The 23195-nt window shown below is 36.9% G+C and overlaps 1 protein-coding gene across 3 annotated transcripts in view; it reads left to right on the plus strand.

Annotated features, from left to right (window-relative positions):
* The window catches only part of LOC134790917 (GTPase-activating protein skywalker), a 125184-nt gene that overhangs the window by 25741 nt on the left and 76248 nt on the right, over positions 1 to 23195 (plus strand). For all 3 annotated transcript variants that reach the window (XM_063761921.1, XM_063761922.1, XM_063761920.1), the window contains exon 3: positions 458 to 660. In XM_063761921.1, coding sequence (XP_063617991.1) covers positions 458 to 660 — 203 coding nt within the window. The remainder of the gene's footprint in view (positions 1 to 457; positions 661 to 23195) is intronic.

A 23195-nucleotide genomic window follows, 5' to 3' on the forward strand; every position in this document is an offset into this window, starting at 1 on the left:
ATTGTGCAATAATTAATTAAAATAATTTAACTCTATCCTCTACAAAAAAAAAAACATTATATCTATAAGTAATACTTATTTAAACTGTAATCAAAATACGTTAAATATATATGTACAAATGTTTTTTGAAGGTCACATTTCGCCTACTCTATATTATTATCAAATTTAATTAAAAAAATCGTAATATTTTAAACAAGTTAAAAAATAATTTCATAATAATAAATAAAGTTGGCCTCTCGCGCCGTCACACGGTTAGATAAACAATCGAAGTGTGACAGTACGCTATCGCATTTTCCGCGGAGGCTGCCAGTGCCGGCTGCGCGCGCGCCCCGAGAACATGTCCCTCGCGCCGCCGCCATGTACATAGAGCCCGCCGCGTTCCGCGCCCCCAGCGCCGAATCCCTCGCCTCCACCCCCCCAGTGTGGACACAGTGCTTACCCTCCCCCTTATTCGCAGGGAAGAAAGCGCCGCTCAAAACCTTCGAGGAGGTCCAACCGCTGTTACAACAGTCGAGGAAACGGGAGCTCAAGCTCGTCATCAGGGAGAACTCCTGGCCTATAAATAGCCCGGTGCGGGCGTTGCTGTGGCCGGCGTTGTGCCGGCAGCACCAGCATGGGAAGTCCATGCTCGACGGCTTCTACTGGGACATGGTCACGCAGGTCAGTGCTCTACGCTTTATCGTGCTCAAGGCCATGTGTATTTACTTTGATAACAGCAACCTTGCTTGATGTGATGATTTTCATTCATCGTCGTCAATGTTTTAAAAAGTTTAATAGGTAGAGTTAGACCAAGATAAGTCTGCAACGGTTTTGATAGCACGCGAAGTGCGACCTATGGTTATTTTAAACGCCAAACTTCCATGGAATTTGCACTACGTATGCTATCAAAATCGTTGCAGACTTTTCTTGGTCTAACTCTATAAACTACGTTTCTATTAGACAGCTGTGTATTCGAGTCACGTGACGCCATTTGTCCGAATTAAATAGTCGATTGGCTGGCACGTGTTTCGCAAGTATTTATTTAGTAACACATATACAGAAACTTGTAGCAATCTTTATTGATTGATAGGAACTGTTGTCGGTGAATCTGATACTGCCATTTAAAACGCATCTGATAAGAGAGATAAGAGTGGCACATGTTTACAGTAACATTCGTGAAGGCGGTGTAAAAAATATACTTCTTTTTAACCTTACATCAGTTCTACTATTCTAAGGGCCACTTGCAGCTTCCCATTAAGCCGGGCTTAAGCGGTTAAACCGTAGTAGTGTCAAATTGTACTGGTGACCATGGTAACTCCAAGTTAAACCGGTTAACCCCGGGTTAGTGTGATGGTGCAAGTGATGGCATTAAGAGAACTATGTTTAATTATGTTTGAAGTGAAATTCTAGGGTGTTCTCGTCAAGAACATCGATGTTTCACATGGTATGGTAATTAAGGTTTTTATAAGTCGTGACAAACAATACAATTATAACGATACGCCTCCTTACAGCGTTGTATTTGCTCACACATTTATTTAGTCAATTGGTATTATGTTATAACGTTTTAGTTAATAACCAAAATAGGTTATGTTTTCATGAAAATTGCCTCATTTTGTGCTAAACTCAACCTACGGTTAATACAAGACACAATTTATACTGTCTACCGAATCTGTTGCGTTGTGTTCATGACTTACAATCTGATGGCAGACGAATGGACAGCGGAGGCTTATACTATCCGCAAACCAAAATGACAGCCGAGATCATATTATCATCTCTTTCACTCCTGCTACGACTATGCAAGTGTGAATAAAAAGTTTTACAACCCCTGTCGTCAGTTTGGTTTGCAGATAGTATAGTAATAGTGTTCCAGTTAGCATCCTTGGGGTACGAAACCCTTAAAAATGTGGCATCTTTCGTATCAGATCCAACCCTTTCGATTACATTTCACTTACATCATCTGCAACCTTTTTTTATGCTTTCTTTTATTCGAGTCCAGTTCCACTTCCCTGTTCCCGTGAAAGTTATGTGGAGCTGGATCCGTAGGGGTGAGGGGCTGTAAAGATTATTTTTATATACATATAACTCAAGAGTGTTTGTTGTGATGCAATAATGTTGAATGATGATAAATGTAAAATTTACTAGAGAAACTATACGTCATTTGCCGTTGAACTGAATCAGGTTTAAAAAGTTGCTAAACCAAAATGTGGTCATCTTGTACTTAAAATTGGCCAGTATTACGTCGCGCGCGCAGGGGGCGTGGCTTGTCATTCACCGAGCCCCTGCTTGCGACATCAACGCGCAGTGCTTACGCGCATGGCATTTTGGCGTAGATTAGGCTTTAATTAATACAGTTTCTGAGCTATTAGTACCTATAGCTTTTTTTTAGATTGGAATTAGGTCGATCTGTGAATTGTGATGGTCTTGTTTGTATTTAATAATGATTGATGATTAATTTTTATCGCTTAAAATGCATCTTGACGTGTAAAAGTGCCCTTGAAGTGGCTTATTTGCTAAATAAATGTTTGTGTTTGAGTTTATTTACTCATTTGTGAGTTTATATTGATGATGCTATTGCCTTCTATACGGCTACTTATTGATGACCAGTAATGGTAAATTTTGCAGCAATTTTTGTGCAATTTTGTTGCATTCAAGTGGTCATTGTACTCGCAACTCCGATTGAAATGATTAATCATAATTAGAGTTAATCACAGTTATATCAAAGGGCCAATTTTCATCATTTTTTATATCTCAAAAAAATATTTTTTTGCCTTTTAATAATTTTAATTTAACAACGCTGCACCGAATTTCCTATTTATTTTGTCTGAAAAAAAGAAAATGAAAGACTAGTCATACAAATGTCGATCTTCATGGCAATATGTAACTAATGTAACCAAAATTACAATTACATCGATGACATTAATTATCACATTGATCACATAATTCCTATATGTAATGTAATTATATAAGCAATAAAACTGCTGTTTATACTTTCTTGAGTTGTGCAATAAACTCGTAATAAGTTTTTGGCAAAAATTTCATTTTTGGTACAAGCTTTTATCGCTGACTGTACTTTTCTTACGACAGACAACTAATACTCATCGAGACAATTCTAAAAACCCCTAACACAATTAGGTTGCGTTGTTTCATCACAGAGTTCCTATGGCCACCTCCTGTCTCCATCATCAGATCAGTTCGACAGTACCATATTATTGTATTGTCATCAGAACTACATACAGCTGCCAATTTTCATGACGCTACGATCCTTGGAAGATGGTTAAATTAGTTACCTTAGATTCCATTACAATTGCTTGTTAATACAATGGCCGTAAGTACGAGATAAATTCCTCTTATTTGTCATTATTGTAGAGCATATGACACATAATATGACAGCTGTAGGCCTAGCACATGATTGGCGCGGTAGTACTACCCGTCTTTTGCTAACTATGTTAATTAAAGATTGACGGTTAGTCTATCTCGCCGGCTGAGATCATCCACGTTTCTATACCAATACTGTATTTATTATCTTAAGGAAATGAACCAATATCAAGTCACAATTTTTAAGGTTTCATGCCATAGCCAAAACGCTGTCTGTCCGTCCGTCCGTCTATTCTTCTCACTTGATCATCTCTTTTAATTTCCTCACGAGGAAATTAAAAGACTGGCACAAGAAAGAAATGATGGGCGATTACTCCACCGACAAGAGCAAAGCTCTTAAGTTATGATGATGATGATCATCATCTCTTTGGAAGATCAGCGCTGGAAGTCGCCAGGAACATGCTGAGATGAGGCCATTACGTGATGGCACTTTCTTTTTTGCGCCTACGTTTTTCTTATATGTATTTTGTGTTTGTTTGTGTTTACGAATAAAAATATTTCTATGATATTATATTCGTGATTCGTATGTCACCGGCACTTTAGTCAGTAACTGTAAGGTAATAAGAATAGCCGTCAACCAGCCAACACCAACGGCAACTAACAGCAACACTCTTGACCCTCACTGGACCTTCTCTCTATCTCTCTTCAATCGATCCCCCATTGCTGAGGGTCGTGACTCCGTTTGATTCCGTCAACTAGTTGTCTCCATCGGTCCCGTTCTGTAGCTTGATGGAGTGCGTCGCTGACAGGTATTTTTAGTTCCTCCATTTGGTCCGACCATCGTTTGGGACTTCTACCCCTAGGCCTTTTTCCCTCGATTTTGCCGGTCACGATAAGGCGTTCCAAATTGCTGGTATTCCTGCGTGCAACATGACCAAAATACCGCAATATTCGTTGTAAGCAGGTTGTGGATAGACGTTGAGTCTTTTCTATTTTTAATAGCTTGAGATTGCTTCACTGGACCTTATGTGTTTGGAATAAGGTTTACGAATGACAGTTAATAATGGTACAATGGTATCACGGTATTAGTAATTAGGCAGCCATTGTTGCCACTAATTGAGATGCTCCTATTGTCCGCGAGCACGAGAATCGAGGACTGATACACCGACTAAATAACCTGTGGTAACGGTCTAAACGTGTTTTTATATCATAGACACTACATCTACAACGACAATTCGGTTGGTCATTTACTAGTCATAAAATGACCGTTGGATTGGGTAGATTGGGAAGTAAATTAATTAATCCAACTGTTTAGTATATGGCATATAAAAAGGGCAGGGTTTAATATAGGGGGAGAAAAAAAATCTAACTTCTACTGTTTTTGGATCCAGATGGATTTCTCTACAATTGTAAACTTTACAGAAAGCTTATTACATTTTATATGTAGGTTGTGTTGTCATTGATAGAGATCTTTAACATAAGATCCTTAGATCCTTACTATATACATGTTTAGCATGAAATGTTTTCTTCTTCAATGTCATATTCATCAATGAAGGCCTAGCTCTTAAACTAAATGACCAAATCTTACATGTCAAGTTTGACGTCACAAATGTATTCTTTTCGAAAATTCAGAATCACATGGAATTATTCAAAGTGATCGTTTCTCACATTCTTATTGTTGAGTAATTGCTCATGGTAAATTTTATAACGTAGAATGTAAACAAAGCAATAAAGTATGGTCTATGTTACTGCGTAAATTAAAACAATAGGTAGTAGGACTGACTGGTTGAAATGTATCGAAAAAAAAAGCGATTTCGGTCATATTTACTTTGTTATTCGGTTTGCGAGTGAATACTAGTAAGTGTTAGAGTAATGTCGTTTTGTAACAAATCCTGTGGTACTTTCAGTTTGATTGTTTTCTGTACAAAAGCTGCTGTCGCGATGTTTAACGTTTATCATTGTGTCAAATGTAGTCATTGCGACCCACCCTAAAGAAGCCCACAGATTACCAGTTCGCCGGACGATATAAACCTGTCATTTGTTCGAAGCTGTCAAATTTTGAGTTTAACTGACAGGCCGATATCGATATCGTGCGGCGGACTGGTAATCAGTGGGCCCCTTTATGTTGTAGGTACCTAAAAATCGTATTTGCCACAGACTAATTAAATGTTTACTTAACAGTCGTAAATGTATTACGCACCAGCTGCAGTTTTAATACCTACCTATGTGTAGCGAATTATGTGTGCCATCAACTAAACTAAATGACTGGCGTTGATTTTACGACACTTTTATGAATGGAAATACATGTAGCGTAATGCTTTTGTTTGTGTTGATCTGCATCAAGACATTAAAGATAAGAGCTGCCTCTTAGAAGTAATTTTAATGTATTATTATTTATCTACACACATATCATAAACTCTCTATGATGTCTTCAAAATCCGTAAATAATGGCCCACATTACGATAAACTGTTTTGTTACAGCAAATTTCTTATCTGTGAAAATGTGGTAATAGCTTCATTACTATATCAAAAACGATTTGGTAATGCATTCAAATTTGGAACATCTCTGAAAAAAAAAAGGAATTTGATTTGACCCCTATTCTAAAGCCCCCTCCAGACTATTTATTTATATAATTTATTTGTTACTTACAAACTAATTAAAAGATAAACTGTACGTCAAATGGCGGTAAATGAAAACTTTTTTCACGCACGTCACGCATCCGTAGTTTTTTTTTTATTCAGAGACAAACTAGAGTCGGGGTCGATTACCATATCGTCCGATACCAACTTACATGCGAGATTTTTCAATATTGTATCTGCGAAAATCGACTCCACACTCGCGTTCGTGGCTTCGCCCGCGATTCACGCGCATAGTCTGTAGGGGGCTTATTATCAGTCGAGATGGCGTTTTATTCGAAATCAAATGACAATTTTGCATACAATATTGAAAAATCTTGCATGTAAGTTGGTATCGGACGATATGGTAATCGACCCCGACTCTAGTTTGTCTCTGAATAAAAAAAAAACTACGGATGCGTGACGTGCGTGAAAAAAGTTTTCATTTACCGCTATTTGACGTACAGTTTATCTTTTAATTAGTTTGTAAGTAACAAATAATTTATAAATTATATAAATAAATAAAAAAGTTGTTTTTAAAGTAACTATAACAAAAGTTTCGTCTAAAATGTGCGATAAAGATATTTCGAAGACGCCACCTCATATCCGCGAGTTCCGCCAGAGAGGAAAGTGCCCCAATGTCGGCCGTAATATGAGGTTAGAGAATATATCATAGAAAGTTTATAATATGTGTGTAGATAAAGCAGTGTATGTAACTGTACATAATTAGGCATTAAAACACTCGTGTGATACTATTATGAAACTCATTTCATTCGTTTCATAAACCCACACTCGTATTTTAATGCCTTTCATTATGTAGCAGTCACATAAACTACTATTTTTGTAACTCTAGGAGCCTATTTTACCGATTTGACAATTGACTCCTGCCTGACACTGACAATATCTTTTAATCAATTTCTAACCTTATTCGCTGACAACATCACAGCTCTGCTAGAAATATCATAATTTAATATCTGGTATATTTCTGGGTAGCTGAGTAACTACGGTACATAATTGTTGAACCAGTAGCATAGCTGAATTGTTAATCTTAGGCGACGATTGTCAGGTAGAGAAGCAGGGACCAGACCTAGAATATCAGCACGCGCTAGGCTCACTACGAGTCGTGTTATGTCGAATCAAGTTCAGATTTCTGAACGTATTTGAAACGTCTACAGAAGTGTCGGCTTCATGGGCTTTTTTGTCCCCATTTATAGGTATGACTTATGATGAGACCTCTCTGTGTTGACATTTAACAGCTCGTGGTACCAATACACGTCTACTCGCTGTCAACACAGTGAATAATTGGGAGATCTGAGACCATCACCCAAAAATTTGTTCTTGGTAAATGATTAAAAATAAATAATAAAATCGAGCTAAAACTCAAAATACTTAATCAACTGAACGACGTAGTAAAATGCTTGTCCTTTCTAACTTACTAAAATGTTCACTATATCTAACAAAGGGCAACAATTGTGGACATCCTTCCATCTGTCTCCTCCAGTGAGATAATCTCGTAAATGTGTTTCCTTTATTATATTACTTGCTCTGAAGTGAAATAAACGAAAGTCTGTAGCATTGTGTTAATGGATTTGTAAGGATATCAATTATTCCTATGGCTGAACTGATTAAGGAAAGTGTTTCCCGAGGAGACATTGTATTGAGCCATCTTATTCTTTGACATCATCATCGGAAATCGTCACATAATAAATATACATAGGTACAGAATTCTCGCTGCCTATAATGACCTCTCCAAACTTCACCGTCAATAGCATGCGATTAGCAATACATTTCGCCAGTTGGTCCATCGATTGAATTCATTGCTCCTGCTTAGCCAGCAATTATCTAAAATCACATACCATTTGTTGCAATGTGTCTATAAGCCTTAATATAACTGATGTTTAAAAGCGAAAGTCTACGAATCACGTTGTCTTTCCCGGACGATGACACGGACACAAAATATTGTAAGCAAATCAGGATGAAATTAGGTAGAAAATTTGCCATACGAACTGTCTTGTATCTCTTCTCTTATAAGTTAGTATGTATTATAAGAGATGAATGTTGGCACCTCTGCATACGCATTTGTATGCAGGGATGCTAAGCGAATAGTTTTGCTGATTGTACCTATTTGGAAGTAATAATTGGTATCTTCTTCCCATGTTCGTAGCTCATGCTCAGACTAGTACTGTCCTCATGTACTATACTATGCGTAGGTAAGTATATCAATAATGATAAAGTGTCCATAGTGCATTTATTCACTTCTTTTATCATGTTTACAAACTGAGGATTCACTGCCCCGCATATTTGTTTACAACTATTTACTTTGACTGTTTGACCCGAGTTATACAAGTCTAGATACTGCAAAATACAATCGGCATCTTCCATTCTTTCGCTGTCATCTCAGCGCTTATGTTATGCTAAGTAACCATATCACTTAACACTAATTGACCGTAGTTCTGTAGAAAGCGACTAACTTTTTATTTTTGTCAAAGTGACTTACACCCTAACTCAGTAGTTTTAGTCGCTTTCTGCATTGATAAAAAAATTGAGTTGGTCGTTTTCTGCATAACTACGGTCAATTATAGACGACTAGGAGGTATTTCTAAGTACCTGCTTTGGCTTATCTTTATCTCTTATACCTACTTATATTTTATGAGAGTGCACCGTATTATTTCGGCATGCGTATTGGCACAGAGTCAACTGGGGCCTCGCTCACCTTGGCGCGCTAGCGACAATATGGCTTTATTTGTAACGAGTGCACCTATGATGTTTATTATAATGCACCGTAATATGTACAAGTACCTACTACAAGTAGGGCTTAGCAGTTGAATCACGAACGAGTCTTGGACTTTTCAAAAAGGAGTGTAGTGTAGCGGCAACGTGGAACGTGTACGTAACACCCCTGGAGTTGCAAGCCGATGACACCTTATCATCAGGCAGGCCGAAAGGTTGTTTGCCAACGACGTGATATACCTATATAAAATAAACTACTGTAGCAAGAAATGCTTACAAGAGCTATGTTATTAGAAATAAACTATTATTAAGTATAGTGCACAATCTTACGAGAGAACTTACGCCCACATTTAAATCTCATAGACGCAATGCAGATGTACACGAGCAGAGCGTAGGTGCTGTGGAGGGGCGCAATTTTAGATATGGTATATTTTGTACTGATGTTGACTGGATGAAGCTGATATTATAAATGATATAAATATTGAACTCAGCTAATCATCCAAAAAAACTCTTACATATGTATAAGTCGAATCGTTTAGGTTGCCAACTAACTCCCGTCCTTGCCTCGGGCGTGTAAGACTTTATAGAGCAATGGAAAAAAAGAACGACCTACTACAAAAAGGTCGGTTGCACGTGTATGTCGTTTGGCATAAGTTACGAGGGGTGTTCAAAATATTCTCGGTATGAGAATGAAAACAAACAAGTACGAAAAGTTTTATATTTTTATTTTTCAATATACTCCCCCCCTATGTTCATCCACTTAAAAGATCGATCAATTATTTTTTTTAATCCCTCATAAAAATATTTTTTATATTTGGTGTAAAAATGCTCCTCCACTGCCGCCTTCAATGCTTCATCCTCAGAAAAAAAAATCCACGCAGATCCTTTTTAAGATTGGGGAACAAAAAGAAATCGCTGGGGGCTAAGTCCGGATTATACGGTGGGTGAGTAACAGTTTTAAACCCACATTCAACAATAGCTGCCTTGGCAATATGAGCAGTATGGACGGGGGCGTTGTCACGCAGAAGCAGAACACCTTTGGTTAACTTTCCTCGCCTCTTTTCTTTGATTGCATCCTTTAATTGACGTAGAATGTTAGCGTAGTACTGTCCTGTGACATTTAAACCTTTTTCTTTATAATCGATTAGTAATATTCCTTCACAATCCCAAAATATCGTGGCTATGACCTTGCCAGCTGAAGGGACGACCTTGAACTTCTTGGGATGAGCTGAACCCTTAATGTGCCACTGCATGGACTCTTGTTTACTCTCTGGGTCATAATGATGAACCCAGGTTTCATCTCCAGTAACTATTCCTTGCAGCACCTCATCAGGATTTTCACCGCACAGGTCAATAACATCGGAACAACACGCTACACGCATGTCTTTTTGAAGCCGAGTCAGCATTCGCGGAACCCATCTTGCACTTACTTTTGACATATTAAGATGGTCATGGATAATATCATGTATGATACCAATAGAAAGATTGGTTACTTGAGCTATAGATTTTACCTTCACTCGACCATCTTCCAATGTAAGTTTATCCACTTTATCAATATTTTCTTGTGAAGTAGCTACTACAGGCCGACCAGGTCTAGGGTCATCTTCAATACTCTCCCTTCCACGTTTAAATTCGCTTGACCACTTTTGAATGGTAGATAAAAAAGGAGCAGACTCACGGTAAACACAATCCATTTCCTCTTTTATGGTTTTTTTTATTTTTACCCTGTTTTGTCGAGAATCTTATGAAGCATTGATGTTCTAATTTAGTTAACATTGTCAATTCGCACATGATGTTCATGTTTGTTCAGCAATTGCAGGAAAACAAAAGAACATCTCGGTTCGAATTATACTTTTTTTTAATGTCAATGAATAAACCTTAGCAGCCAGTAACGAAAGAAATTTTAGAAGAGGTTGTAAGATATCAATACCGAGAATATTTTGAACGCCCCTCGTATAGGCTTTCTCCAAAAGTAGGGCACTAAAAACTTACGTTTCATTTTTCTTGGGTCGTACCCAAATTTTCTAACAAAATTCTGCACGCAATTTTCTTTCCCCCATATCTTTGATGACGCTCAATGATGCAACTTCCCAAGAATGTATCCCATTTTCCTTATCGCATCCGTCCGGATTTCCGACTCTGGCGGACCGAATTCCTGTTCACCTTGATTCTGATTCAAATTTTACTGAATCGCCAGCCAACCAGAGGTATGATCCCCTATTACATATAATTGCTACGGAGATCGAGCTCTGAGTTATAATGGTAGGAAAGTATGAACGTGGGAATCAATGCTCAATAATATATGTTCTTGGAACCAAGATGACATTGGGGATGCCATACAGAAATAAACGGTCCATCAGAAGTGATTTCATCTGTTTACTTGTTGTGCTCATTAAGACATGCGTTCTTGTGTTATGACAGTGTGCAGTTATGAAAGCTTTTATCATTGCTCAATCATTAATGCTGTGATATTTTGGTTCTTTTAAATTATTAAGAGTTTTCATTCGTTAATGCGTGATGACTGTAATGATTTTTTTGTTGTTCAAGGAGCGAATTAAGTGCGCGATATCGAATTTCTACCCCTCCGGGAAATAGGCGTGATTAAATGTATGTACAGTGAAACTTGGTTAAGTGGGACCTGGATAAGTGAGAAACTTCTATAACTGGGACTCATGGTGCGGTCCCGACACTTTAGCACTGAATTACCTCTGTTAGTGAGATAAAACGAACCTCTATAACTGGGATTAGTTGTTGTGATTTTATAGTCACATTTACCACTGTAATTGAGACAGAGAGTGTATTTTACTTCTTTTACTGAGATATTTATAAGGTTACATTTTGCTAATTGTTTTTTAGAATTTTATAGGAATTGACCTCTGTATCTGAGATAACGTCAATCTAACCTCTCTAACTTTATTGATCAATTTCCGTATTCTTACTAACTCTTAGTATATCCACAAATTCCGCATTTGCTTAATTGTGTCTAAACAACTTCAAGTTTGATTTAGTTACTTTATGTAGTTAAGACTATCGAAACGAAAGCTGAAATCTTGATAAGTAACACGAATAAACAAATCTTCATTTAATAAATTTCTAAGACGCAATTCAAAATAAATTCAAAGAAATATTTAAACAGACTTAAAAAATATTTAGGGACAAGGATTATTTTACCTTATTTTTTTAAAGATAATTACAAAATACCTTATTTACCACCTCTATAACTGAAATATACTCTATTCTCACCTCTATTAATGGAACCCTCTGTAAATGAGACAGAAATTTATTTGTACCTGGCTAACTGAGAGCCTGGGTAAGTGGAATACCTCTTTAAGTGAGACAAATTTGCTCGTCCCTTGAAGTCCAGGTTTCACTGTATTAAATTGACCTGTGCATTGGATTTGAGTTTTCTTTTATTTTGGAGTTCAAAATTGTCATAATAAGCTATCCTATCCTATTCTTTTGAATGACTTTGTTTTCATGTTCTAGTTTTACCACAATAGAATCGATTTCGGTGAATGAGCGATTTGATTCTATGACACCGGTGACATATAGTGAGTTATATCACTTTTTAATAAGAGGTTAATAATCTGGTTAAAGCTTTTCAAACGTTTTGCTCGTTCTAAACTCGCCGTCTAAACATGAACTTTCATGCCGTGAGAAAACCGCGCTGGAGTCACATGTCTGTCACCACTGTCAGCTGCGCGCGCATGGTGCAGTGCCAACGACTCATGCGCCTTGACCCCGAGCACGGCTTTCCAAACGGACCATTCGAAATGACGTAAGGACGTAACTCCATCTCCCGGTGTCGGTGTCTCATTTGCCTGAGTATAAATTGAATGTTTTTCTTTCGCATGCGTCTTGTTTCTTGTGAATTACCTATGTGAGGGACTACGCGGAGATTGATATTGTTTTGTTATCGTATTCTCGAAATTTGTATTAGCCTGAATAGTATAAGATAAATAAATAGATTCATCCGGCATCTTCGGAAATTTTGTTGAACGTTCGGGCAGATTCGTTCGGTTCACATGCCTACTTATCAAAATAGTATCCTATTTTATTACAATTTCGAAAATAAGTGTGGCAGATTGATGTGTTCTAACTTGGTTCTAACCTATCCATGTTTGTTTGATGTGTAAACTCTTTTCTTTCTCTTCGTCTAGCTAACCTACCTTTAGAAGTTTACCTGCTACATACACCACTAAATTCATATTCCCATAAAACAATTTACCTTTACAAGTAAATATGTGCTTTCTACAGGACTGACGAGGACAAATACGGCGAAAGAGAAATTTAGGCTTGAAATGTGGTAAATTGCCTCGGCCGACAATATTTATTCATGTAAACTACGACCTTTAAATTGCTCGATTCAACTGACAATTTGATCTAAGATTTCTTGTTATCGCTTTCACTAGTATTAGTTTCAACTCTTGTATCCTAGACTAAGTAGATTAGTTATTGCAAAATTTAAGAACTCGCTTGAGATTTACGAGACTCTTGAGCTGATCTACTCTTCTTGATGCGTGACTCAAAAGGACTTTTTAGATACCCTGACGGACTTCTTAAAAAAGATCTTAAAGACCCTGGATCTCACTCATCAATTTTGAAGAATCTATATAAATAAATAAGAGCGAAATATAGTGAGACGAATGTCGCGGAAACTTGGAAACCTCAAAGTATGATTCCTCCATGATTCGTTGGCTTTTAGCTTTCAAAATTCGGATTCATTAGCAGTGGTGCTTCTGTGCGAATTAAATTACGAGTATAGATTATATTCTGTGGTCATAGCATGTCTTATGGCACCCACACCCTCTGTAGGCCCTCAATCTGAGATTCAAGTGGACTTTTTGGAATCAACCGTCCTTTTGGCTTATATTGACGATTAATTCGGGATTTAAAGTCGCTATTCGTGACATGTTAGAAGCTTTAGATGGAAACAGTATCACATATGAAACGCTGTGTAAACATTGTTGAGTAAGGTCGACAGACATTCCTACGTTTAATTATCTCTAATATACCGTAGCAGATAGCAAAGACATATAAAAATTAAGACTGGTAATTTTGTGTCGTTTTTGTCATAGTTATGCTGGCGTCATGTGATGTTACTGAGGTCAAGGCTTGATTCACTTGATTGTAAACTTGGGAAAAAAAAAATCGTCTATCACATTTTTTTATGTTGGATTTGGAGTGAGAAAGACGATACTTAAAAAAATCGCGGTGAACGTCCGTTCATATTGTAAAGCTATTTTTTCCTTTGCTTTATTAACACTGTTGATCAATATTCAATAGGTATTTATATAGCTTACTAGATGGCACTACAGAAGGATTAAATGGAGGTAAAAGTGTTATATTCAAAGTTAGAAACTGTGCCGTTAAAGTTAGATGACCAGAAATTGAACTTATCATACGCGGATCGTCACTTTTCAGACGTTTTCAAGGTATTTATATGACCGGTTTCATTTCTATTCATTCACCTAACACGCGATTATGTACTGAGATGGTTGTCCACGGATCCCTTTGTTTGACATAATTATTAGAAGTCATAATTGTCAGATTATCATTAGTCATAATTGTCAGATTATCATTAGTCATAATTCTGAAACCGTTAACTTTTCAGGATTTTCGTAAGGTTATCCTATATGTAGGTTAGATCAGGTTTGTTTTATGGCAATCCTGAAAAGTTTCGCGTTTCTTAGAAAAACCAAATGATGACTAACGAAAATACGGACAAACAATACATTATGACTTAAAACTTTATGGGAAACAATAGAGACCCGGTTGTCCATCTCTATTATTTATTTATCCGCGCCGCTACAAATGAAACGTTGTACAACGTCACCATAATCTCATTAAACGAAATCGGATTACAGCGTCGGCGGCCTTTATTAGAAACATTGCGTTTAATCTGCTGGGACTCTGATACGGTATTACGCTGATGGACAAAGTAACAAGCGGACATTGAAAATTTACTTTAATAATGTCGCCCGGGATGATAAATTATTTTCGGACGACTTTTTATGTCACCACTTCGTCATTCCTGGCTAAGCTTTTCAGGCCTGTTTTTTTAAACGCCTTAGCTTACGCTCGTCCTTCAATATCACGCTTGGTAGGCAATCCATTAAAGGCATTTTAGATTACAGATATTTAATAATGATTTCAAGTACTAGCTTTTACTTTTATCTGTGTAAATAATTTTGAGATAATGATTATTGAAACGAGCATTCTGAAGTTTAATTTTGTATTATTACATTCCAAATAAGATATTCAAGAAACATTTACCCTATCTGCAAGGACTTTGAATACTTTTGTACACTATTAAGTAAATAGACAAAATAACGTAGCAAATTGAAGACTTAGTCGGGATGATGAAGGTTTTTCGGACTATTTGATATTACATTATAATCCTGATAAGTTTTTTTTCTATGACTCACCTTATTTGTTATTGGATTGATGTAGTTTATACAAGCATTGAGACGATAGTGGATGACCGCTTCTACAAACGTAGTTCCAATTTTCCTCCCCGGATATTGCCTCTGGAAAATATTTCGTTTCGTTTTACCGTACCTTTAGACCTGAAACTGTATTTTCTGTAGTGTCCGCCCGAAGGCATAAAAATCCGGTCTTTCTAACCGTGCTAGCCCTGTGATTATATTTGCAACACTTGCAAACATGTGTAGGTATTAGTGTAGTGAATACCTTATACAAGCGATTACATTACGCGAGTACAATAACTGTCTCATCTTGGACAATTATTAGCTAGGGTGATTCACTTTTGTATGGAGAAAAAAAAGTTGTAATATTTTTCCTGACTTTGCTCACCAATGGAGTCTCCCCACACTAAAAACTATCTATTTCAATTTTCAAAAGAATCGAATAACGTTTAGAGGTTGCACAAGTTGAAAAGGTAGAGTGAGAACCCCATACATTGCGTGAAAATGAACTATGTTCTAAAATGACAAAATATAATGATCTAATACTAAAATCGAATGAGAAAACTGAATTTTGCGTCTAAAACACGATAAAAGCACTTTTCCTTTGAAAACAGGTGGAAAAACTGGAAAATCTTAATTAGAACATTTATCGAGTAACCAAAATCCAAGTTTACTACTAATTTTAAAATTTATTTATATGTAGAAGGTTCAGTATCACACTACTCTCCGCTTTGATGGTAGCCGCTTAAACCATTTTCTACCCTCTGATGTAGAGTCGTTGGTTATTTGAAAAATCTTTGTTGAAGTTGTGCAACCTCTAAATGTTTACCGATTTTAATTTTTTTTTAACGTATAATATTATTTTATCAGTTAGAACAAGAATTCGAGCAAAGTCAGATGAAAATCGAAAATTCGGAAAAATGAAACACCCTATTATTAGCGAATGCAGCTAAACAATATTCTATAGCACATTATGCTGTCGGCTCCCAGCCAATTTCATCTATTGTTTCCCGTCATCTGGCAAAATACCAGCTGTACTTACTCGAAGTTTGCGCGTAAATAGCATAAGTGTATGTGAAAGCATTGCGTAGAAAGTATTCAATATTAGATCCTTTATGGTCCCGTTTTCCACATTGCTCATAAAACCGTTGAAAGATTCTTTAACGACGTATCGGATAATCATGTAAAGAGTCTTAACATCTGCGAAGATGTCTTCCATATAAAATAGAAATGCACCGGATATTCGGTTACTATACGGTATCCGGCCTATCCGGCCATTATATATAATCTGGCCGGATACCGGATAGTGACCCAATATCCGGCCGGATACCGGATAGTAACATTGCTTGATTTCGGAGTAAACAAATTGGATTTAAGAAACAGTCACGGTCATAATCGTACTTGTTTATTATTTTAAAACAATTTAAACATTCTACTGACTTGCACGCGCACTCATTTCGAACCTAGAAATGTGTCCGCGCGAACGTTCACTAGGAAAGAGGTCAAACCTGCAGATTTGCGCACCTGAAAAATCGAAATGTAGGTATAGTTCCGCTGGCCGAATATTCGGCGGCCAGATACCGGATATTCGGCCGATAGTCAGGCCGAATATCCAGTATCCGGTATCCGGCCAAACAACTATCCGTTGCATCTCTAATATAAAATACCTATTTGTATTAGGCCAGCTTTAAGTTACGTATGGAAATATCGCCTGGAAACTTACTTTTATTAATGATACCAATTTATTGATAGCTCAGATTTATCGGGACATTCCTAGTATTTACAACTGCCCCACATTTACAATCAAAAATGTATTTATGTATCTTGCTGTGCCCCAACGGGGTTTACCTATGCTGGAACATGTAAATACTTTAAAATCTTGTAAAACCCATAAAAGCAATGAATAAATTATAAAAAAAAACTACTCTGAAATAAGGTTCACCGCTAACGGGAGGTGGTGTTGGAAATAACCTGTTTTATCAATGTATGCAGACAGGGTTACCAGATATATTTCAAAACCCCTGATTAAATTCTTGACATAACATCTTATACAGGCGATCAAACTATAAACACATTTTTGCAGGGAACTGTTCAGAATATGTACCATTCATTCCCCTCATGAACCCACGACTAAAAATATAAACCATCAGGCTGCCAAAAATATCTTCTGTAATTGTATTCACTTCTTACAATTTTTTGACATTTCCGCAACCTCGACAAAAAATAATGACCAGAAACTTGACAACTTGGGAATTTTTTTGACGTCTGGTAACCCTAGGTGTAGCTATACAATGATTGATATCTGCTCCAGATCGGGTCAGGTGGAATGCAATTGTGACGTGTCGAGTCGATGTCGACATAGCTAATAGTGTGTAATAACCGTTATGCATGTGATTTACGAGTAGGTATCTGCCGTTGTGTGACTTTCTTTTCTTATCGTTTCTTTTGCTATGTTGGTAAACCTGTTTGAGATTATTTGAAGGAAATAATTTCAATAATGTTACTTATTTTATTAGTCTCTACAATTTTTGCTTTCCAATGCCTTCGATTGTTTTTCAAAAGAGTCAGAGTTCCCCTCTGCAACCTGATCCTAAAATTTGGCGTAGATAAGTGATAATCATGTTCTCATCACGGTGTCGCTTTCAGTATGGCTCAATTCAGATTCAAGTAAACGCAAAATTTGACAGCTCCGAACAACTGACAGGCTGATATCGTCCGGCGAACTGGTAATCTGTGGGCCCCTTTAAAGGCCAATGATAGAGGTTAAAATTTATTTTATCACGGTTCAGCAAGAACACAAAGTCCATGATTTTATACATTTTCTCTGAACCCGATATCCGGTGGCGCCTTTCTGTGAACCAAGAGTTTGGTGTATTGGAGACGGAGTGGGAAGCGGTTATCAAAACTGCCCTGGACCGGAGTCAGCTGAAAAATATGATTCGAGACCTACACCCCACCAGGTGGGAGTAACAGGATGAGTAGAAAGCAGAACGCGCAATCCTGTATAGATGCGTACTGCATCACCGGAAGACCTTTACCTTTGAAATGAATAGGTACATGTTAATAATGTGTTTGTACACACAAATGGTAGGTAATGTAGATCGGAATTTACAAATACCCGCATGTGACCCTAGTGCACGCGGCTGAAGGTGAGAAAAGCCGAGTGACGGACTATTTCGGGCGCTGGCCCGCCGCCATCGCCACTTCTATGTACAGTCAAACAATATAATACCGTGTCATACTTATATATCGCTATTTAAACTAATGTTAAGATTACACTATACTGGTGTAAACTTGTAAAGCTTTTTTAAGGTGAAGTGAACGTAATCTTTTAAAGGAAGAACGCAAGGGAAAGCGATTCGTGTACAGAAAGTCTCAACTCTGGGTTCAATTCAGCTCATTTATTTCGCTAGAAAAGTTGAAAAATTGTTTCTACATTTCAGTCTACATCTTTATATTTATTGATATAGTTAACTATATGTAGTTATTTATTATCATTCCATCAGTTATCATACTTATCATTCATTCGCATAGGTACTTAATTGTTCATACTGTTTTTTAGGGTTCCGTACCCAAAGGGTAAAACGGGACCCTATTACTAAGACTTCGCTGTCCGTCCGTCCGTCCGTCCGTCCGTCCGTCCGTCCGTCTGTCACCAGTCTGTATCTCACGAACCGTGATAGCTAGACAGTTGAAATTTTCACAGATGATGTATTTCTGTTGCCGCTATAACAACAAATACTAAAAACAGAATAAAATAAAGATTTAAATGGGGCTCCCATACAACAAACGTGATTTTTGACCAAAGTTAAGCAACGTCGGGAGTGGTCAGTACTTGGATGGGTGACCGTTTTTTTTTTTGCATTATGGTACGGAACCCTTCGTGCGCGAGTCCGACTCGCACTTGCCCGGTTTTTTTTTCTAGTTATTCGACAATGTCGCTCTCACCTATAATATGCGAGGAACTTAAAATGTTGACTAGAAGACCATTCTAAATCATGTGTAAAAACTACAAGTATTAAATTTTGTGTGTCACTTGCAATACCTAACTCGTTCGTTTAGTCTCATTTTATATAGCGTGATGTAATATCACTCATATCATCATAGACGCGTTTGTGGTCAGACCAATCGGTTGACTGACACCTCATCGGTTAAACCACTAAGCTATACGTGTCTAATATAAGTAATAAAACACTATTGCTAAATGATCTAATCATCCATGTTAGTAGACGTCAAACTCAATCAAAATAATAAGAAGTTTGAGTTTCACTGTTAAAAATACCTCATTGAAAGTGATAATTTAATGTTCATCAGTATTGGCATAAAACAGGGTAGCCAAAAATACGTTTGACAGCCAATTATCAGAACATTTTTATGTACTTAGGTATATGAATATAAATAAAATCGGATTTTCTTTAAAATATACAGTATTGGCTTTTTTGACCTGCTGAAAACGCTTCTCATGTAATTTATGATTTAGTGTCATACTATATGCCTTTTTAAACTATAGTTTGTCAAAGGACTGTCTCATTTCTATCACAGACAGAGAGAATCATACTATCTTTGTCTTACACTAGTTCTAGCACCCAAAAGAAAAGGATGAGTATAGTTTTCCTGGTTCTTACTGACTGACAAATTGGTTTGACCAACTATAGTTTACATAATTTAATATAAATCGTTTGATATTCCATCTTAATATTTTCTTCTTACTTATATAAACTGTGGTACCTAGACGTCTTCGTCCCGTAGTCCGTCATACCCATCTCGGTCCCCTTGAGACGCAATTTGTAAAGGCTTTTGCCAAACGTAAACAGGGATTACGGACTACCATTTAGTACACAATTAAATTACGCAGCTTTCTGCCGATTAGCCGCTCCAAAAGGCAAGTCCTTGGCTCGTCAGCTGACAGACCGGTTATGACTAACGCCGATCTGCAGGAAGTTAAGGAACCATTTCCTGGCCGGTCCGCACATTCTCCTGACCTTGGCAGTCAATATTTGTACAGTAATGTTAGCTTCGTGCATTTGTTTGCTGTGTCGTGACCGCTGCGGTGCTGTTAGTATGGGATAGTAATGCATTAACAAACAGTGCTTACAGATATATGTTTATATGTATAGTGTTTGTATTGAGCATGCTGGGTGTAACAAGTTGTTTTTCTTGGTTGTATTTCAGTGCATCCCATTTGCCTATAGAATGATAGTGAAATGTCATCCTTTGACAAGTATATTTAATATCATTTAGACCTATTGGATAAACTGTAGCTGGCTATCATGACTGAAGTAACAAAAATACAGATTAATAACAGAAATACAGATTCTTGCTCAAAGTTCGAAATTCTAAAGAATAAAAATAATTTTAAATATTATGTAAACAATATTGAACGTTGGCTTATTTTAACAAAACAGGTCAATTATGTCGCATCTGTTCAAAAGAAAAGTTAGCCATAGTAATTAATACAAGCTTTTCACATGTCAGAACAACTTTCAAACATCAAGAGACAGACAGTTAACAAGTTGTCAACGCCAAAAGCGAACTCACGTGAACGACAGATTTTGTTTGCAGTTTCTAACTATAACACCCAGTTATTAGTTTTCCCCGGCACAACATTGTCTTTTTGCTGCTAATCTTTTATTTTGCCGAGTAGGCAACAGTTTATTGGTTCAAATTTGTGTTAAGGATATTGATATAAGGTTTAACTTTATTTAGTCTGTAGAAAAGAGTTTTGGCATTATTCGTAAACGTGCTACACACCGCAATTAGCTATTAATCCTCTTAATCTGTCATTAATTCATTGTGATTATTCATTCATTCAGACATTAACACATTTTCACCTCCCCCCCTCCTAAGTTTGAAGAAGTATTATTTTTAACGAGCAGGAATATGTACCGCCAATACGCGCAAGGGCACTACCTACATTTTCTCGAAGCGCTTCGTCGTTTTTTTTAATATCAATTTCGTCATTTTATCTATAAAGTAGGTACTATATATAAAATACTAGTAAAAGTACCGGTAAATGTGTATCGTTATTAATAGCTATCGTTATAGTTTTATGTAGATAAATGCATGTTGCAAAATCGAATCGTTTGGTCGCGACTCGCCTTATAAACAAGAGGCATGTATCAGGAACATCGCAAGCATGGTGATACCGCAACTTATTTGGTGTTCAATATTATATTCCTTATTAAACCAGAAATAAGGACCTAATTAGTCTCCAATTAGACTTCGCTCAATAAAACGAAGAACCAATAGAATATTTGCAATTCAAGCTAGAACCACTTTTCAAAAATAACACCCCGGAGGTTCCGTCACGGTACTCCGCTAAAAAAGGATCAAAGTATTTTCCTTTTCCTAGAAATAGTAAGACATAATATTTTTATGGGGATCCCTGACATCTCTTGTCCTAACAAGACAGTGACTCTGTCAGTCAATCAAGATTGAGAAACTGCTAGATAATATAATTTATAGGCATGTTTGTTTCACTATGATGTTTCAATAAAACCTTTCCTTTTGCCATGAATGTTGTGAAACTCGAGTCGTTTAGTCCAATCGAGCCGCCATAATATTCGCAGACACGCGAACACTGATGACGTGAGCGCGATGAAATGTATTGTTTTCATCCAAAGTAACACGGCTTGTATCTTCAACCTGAGTTCTAGATAACTAAATATTATGTATGATATGTGCTACAGGCGCCATCTGTTAAGGGGTCCACTGATTACCAGTTCGCCGGACGATATCAATAGAATAGAATAGAATAGAATAGAAAAAGTTTATTTGGTGCAAAATAAAACTTAACCTAAAAATACATCTTATTCTAATACATACTAACACCAAAATGGATGCCACTCAGCATTTGCCGATGGCTAATATACTTAGCCATGGCGCTGGTTTTCAGGGCAACCAGAGAGAAAAACACAATAAAATAAAATTAAAAAACAAAACTAAGCTAACACGTGGGAGAATGTGAGTTTAAAGTATAGCATGATATTAGCCAGACAAAAAACAGTAAATACGTACATAGTATGTGCTTTGCACAATTAGACAGTAAAAATACGTGTCTGTAAACATAAAGCAAACTGTCAGCCTGTCAGTTAAACGCAAAATCTGTGCTCAAAAATAGAGGCTTTATTGGTCAAATATTAGTGAACACCTTGGCCGCTCTGATGTATCTGATAGCGACTGTATTTTATCTCGCTGGTGATGAAATCCATTTTTACTTTTTCATATGAGATTTTGAACGTTAAAGATAATGAAGTTCCGAGTTGGCAAGGTTAAAATGATTTAACTTACATTATATGTTTGAATCTTTCTAGAAAGTTCTTATGTAATCCCGAGAAGGCTATAATCCAGTGATAATGAATGATTACCCGATTTCAAATCAAAACACGTTCATAATTAAGGACTTAATACATTATTAAGTTAATTTATTTTAGACCAATAACAATAATTGATATTTTTTTGGAACCAAAGCCGCCTATATATATATTTTTTTATATTTGAACGAATTTCCTTTAATCGGACGATTTGCGGATGGACGGCTAGGCGAAAAAAGTGTAAGATTTTGCCGTCACAAGCCATAATAGTGCGATAGATGCAAATGTCAAATATTGGCGTCACAACTGTCCCAAGGAACTATTTAAAATAAACTTATCAATACACAAAGACTATGCTAGGTCTGCGGTTTCGCTAATCGAGTTTACGCAATCGCTATCAATTAAACGGTGCACTAGTTCATTTGAAACGGTACACTCTGCGGCTCCGCTCACTTATTGCTATTTATTGCGGCTCGGATCTGATCGCCGATTGTATGGAAACTGGTTAGAGTTAGACCAAGAGAAGTCTGCAACGATTTTGAGGACACACGCAGTGCAAGTGTTATTTATACGTCATAATTTCATAGAAGTTTAATGTTTAAAATAATCAGAAATCAGAAATATTTATTGTATAACACTTGCACCTCGTGTTCTCTTGGTTAAACTAACTCTACGCAAGTTCATGTAAACAACCTTTGTGTTTTTTTATTGATTTATCATAGTTTATCTTAAGGGGCCCACAGATTACCAGTTCGCCGGACGATATCAGCTTGTCAGTTGTTCGGATCTGTCAAATTTTAACTGACAGGCAGAT

The sequence above is a fragment of the Cydia splendana genome, chromosome 5 (genome assembly GCF_910591565.1).
Source record: "Cydia splendana chromosome 5, ilCydSple1.2, whole genome shotgun sequence".
Taxonomy (NCBI): domain Eukaryota; kingdom Metazoa; phylum Arthropoda; class Insecta; order Lepidoptera; family Tortricidae; genus Cydia; species Cydia splendana.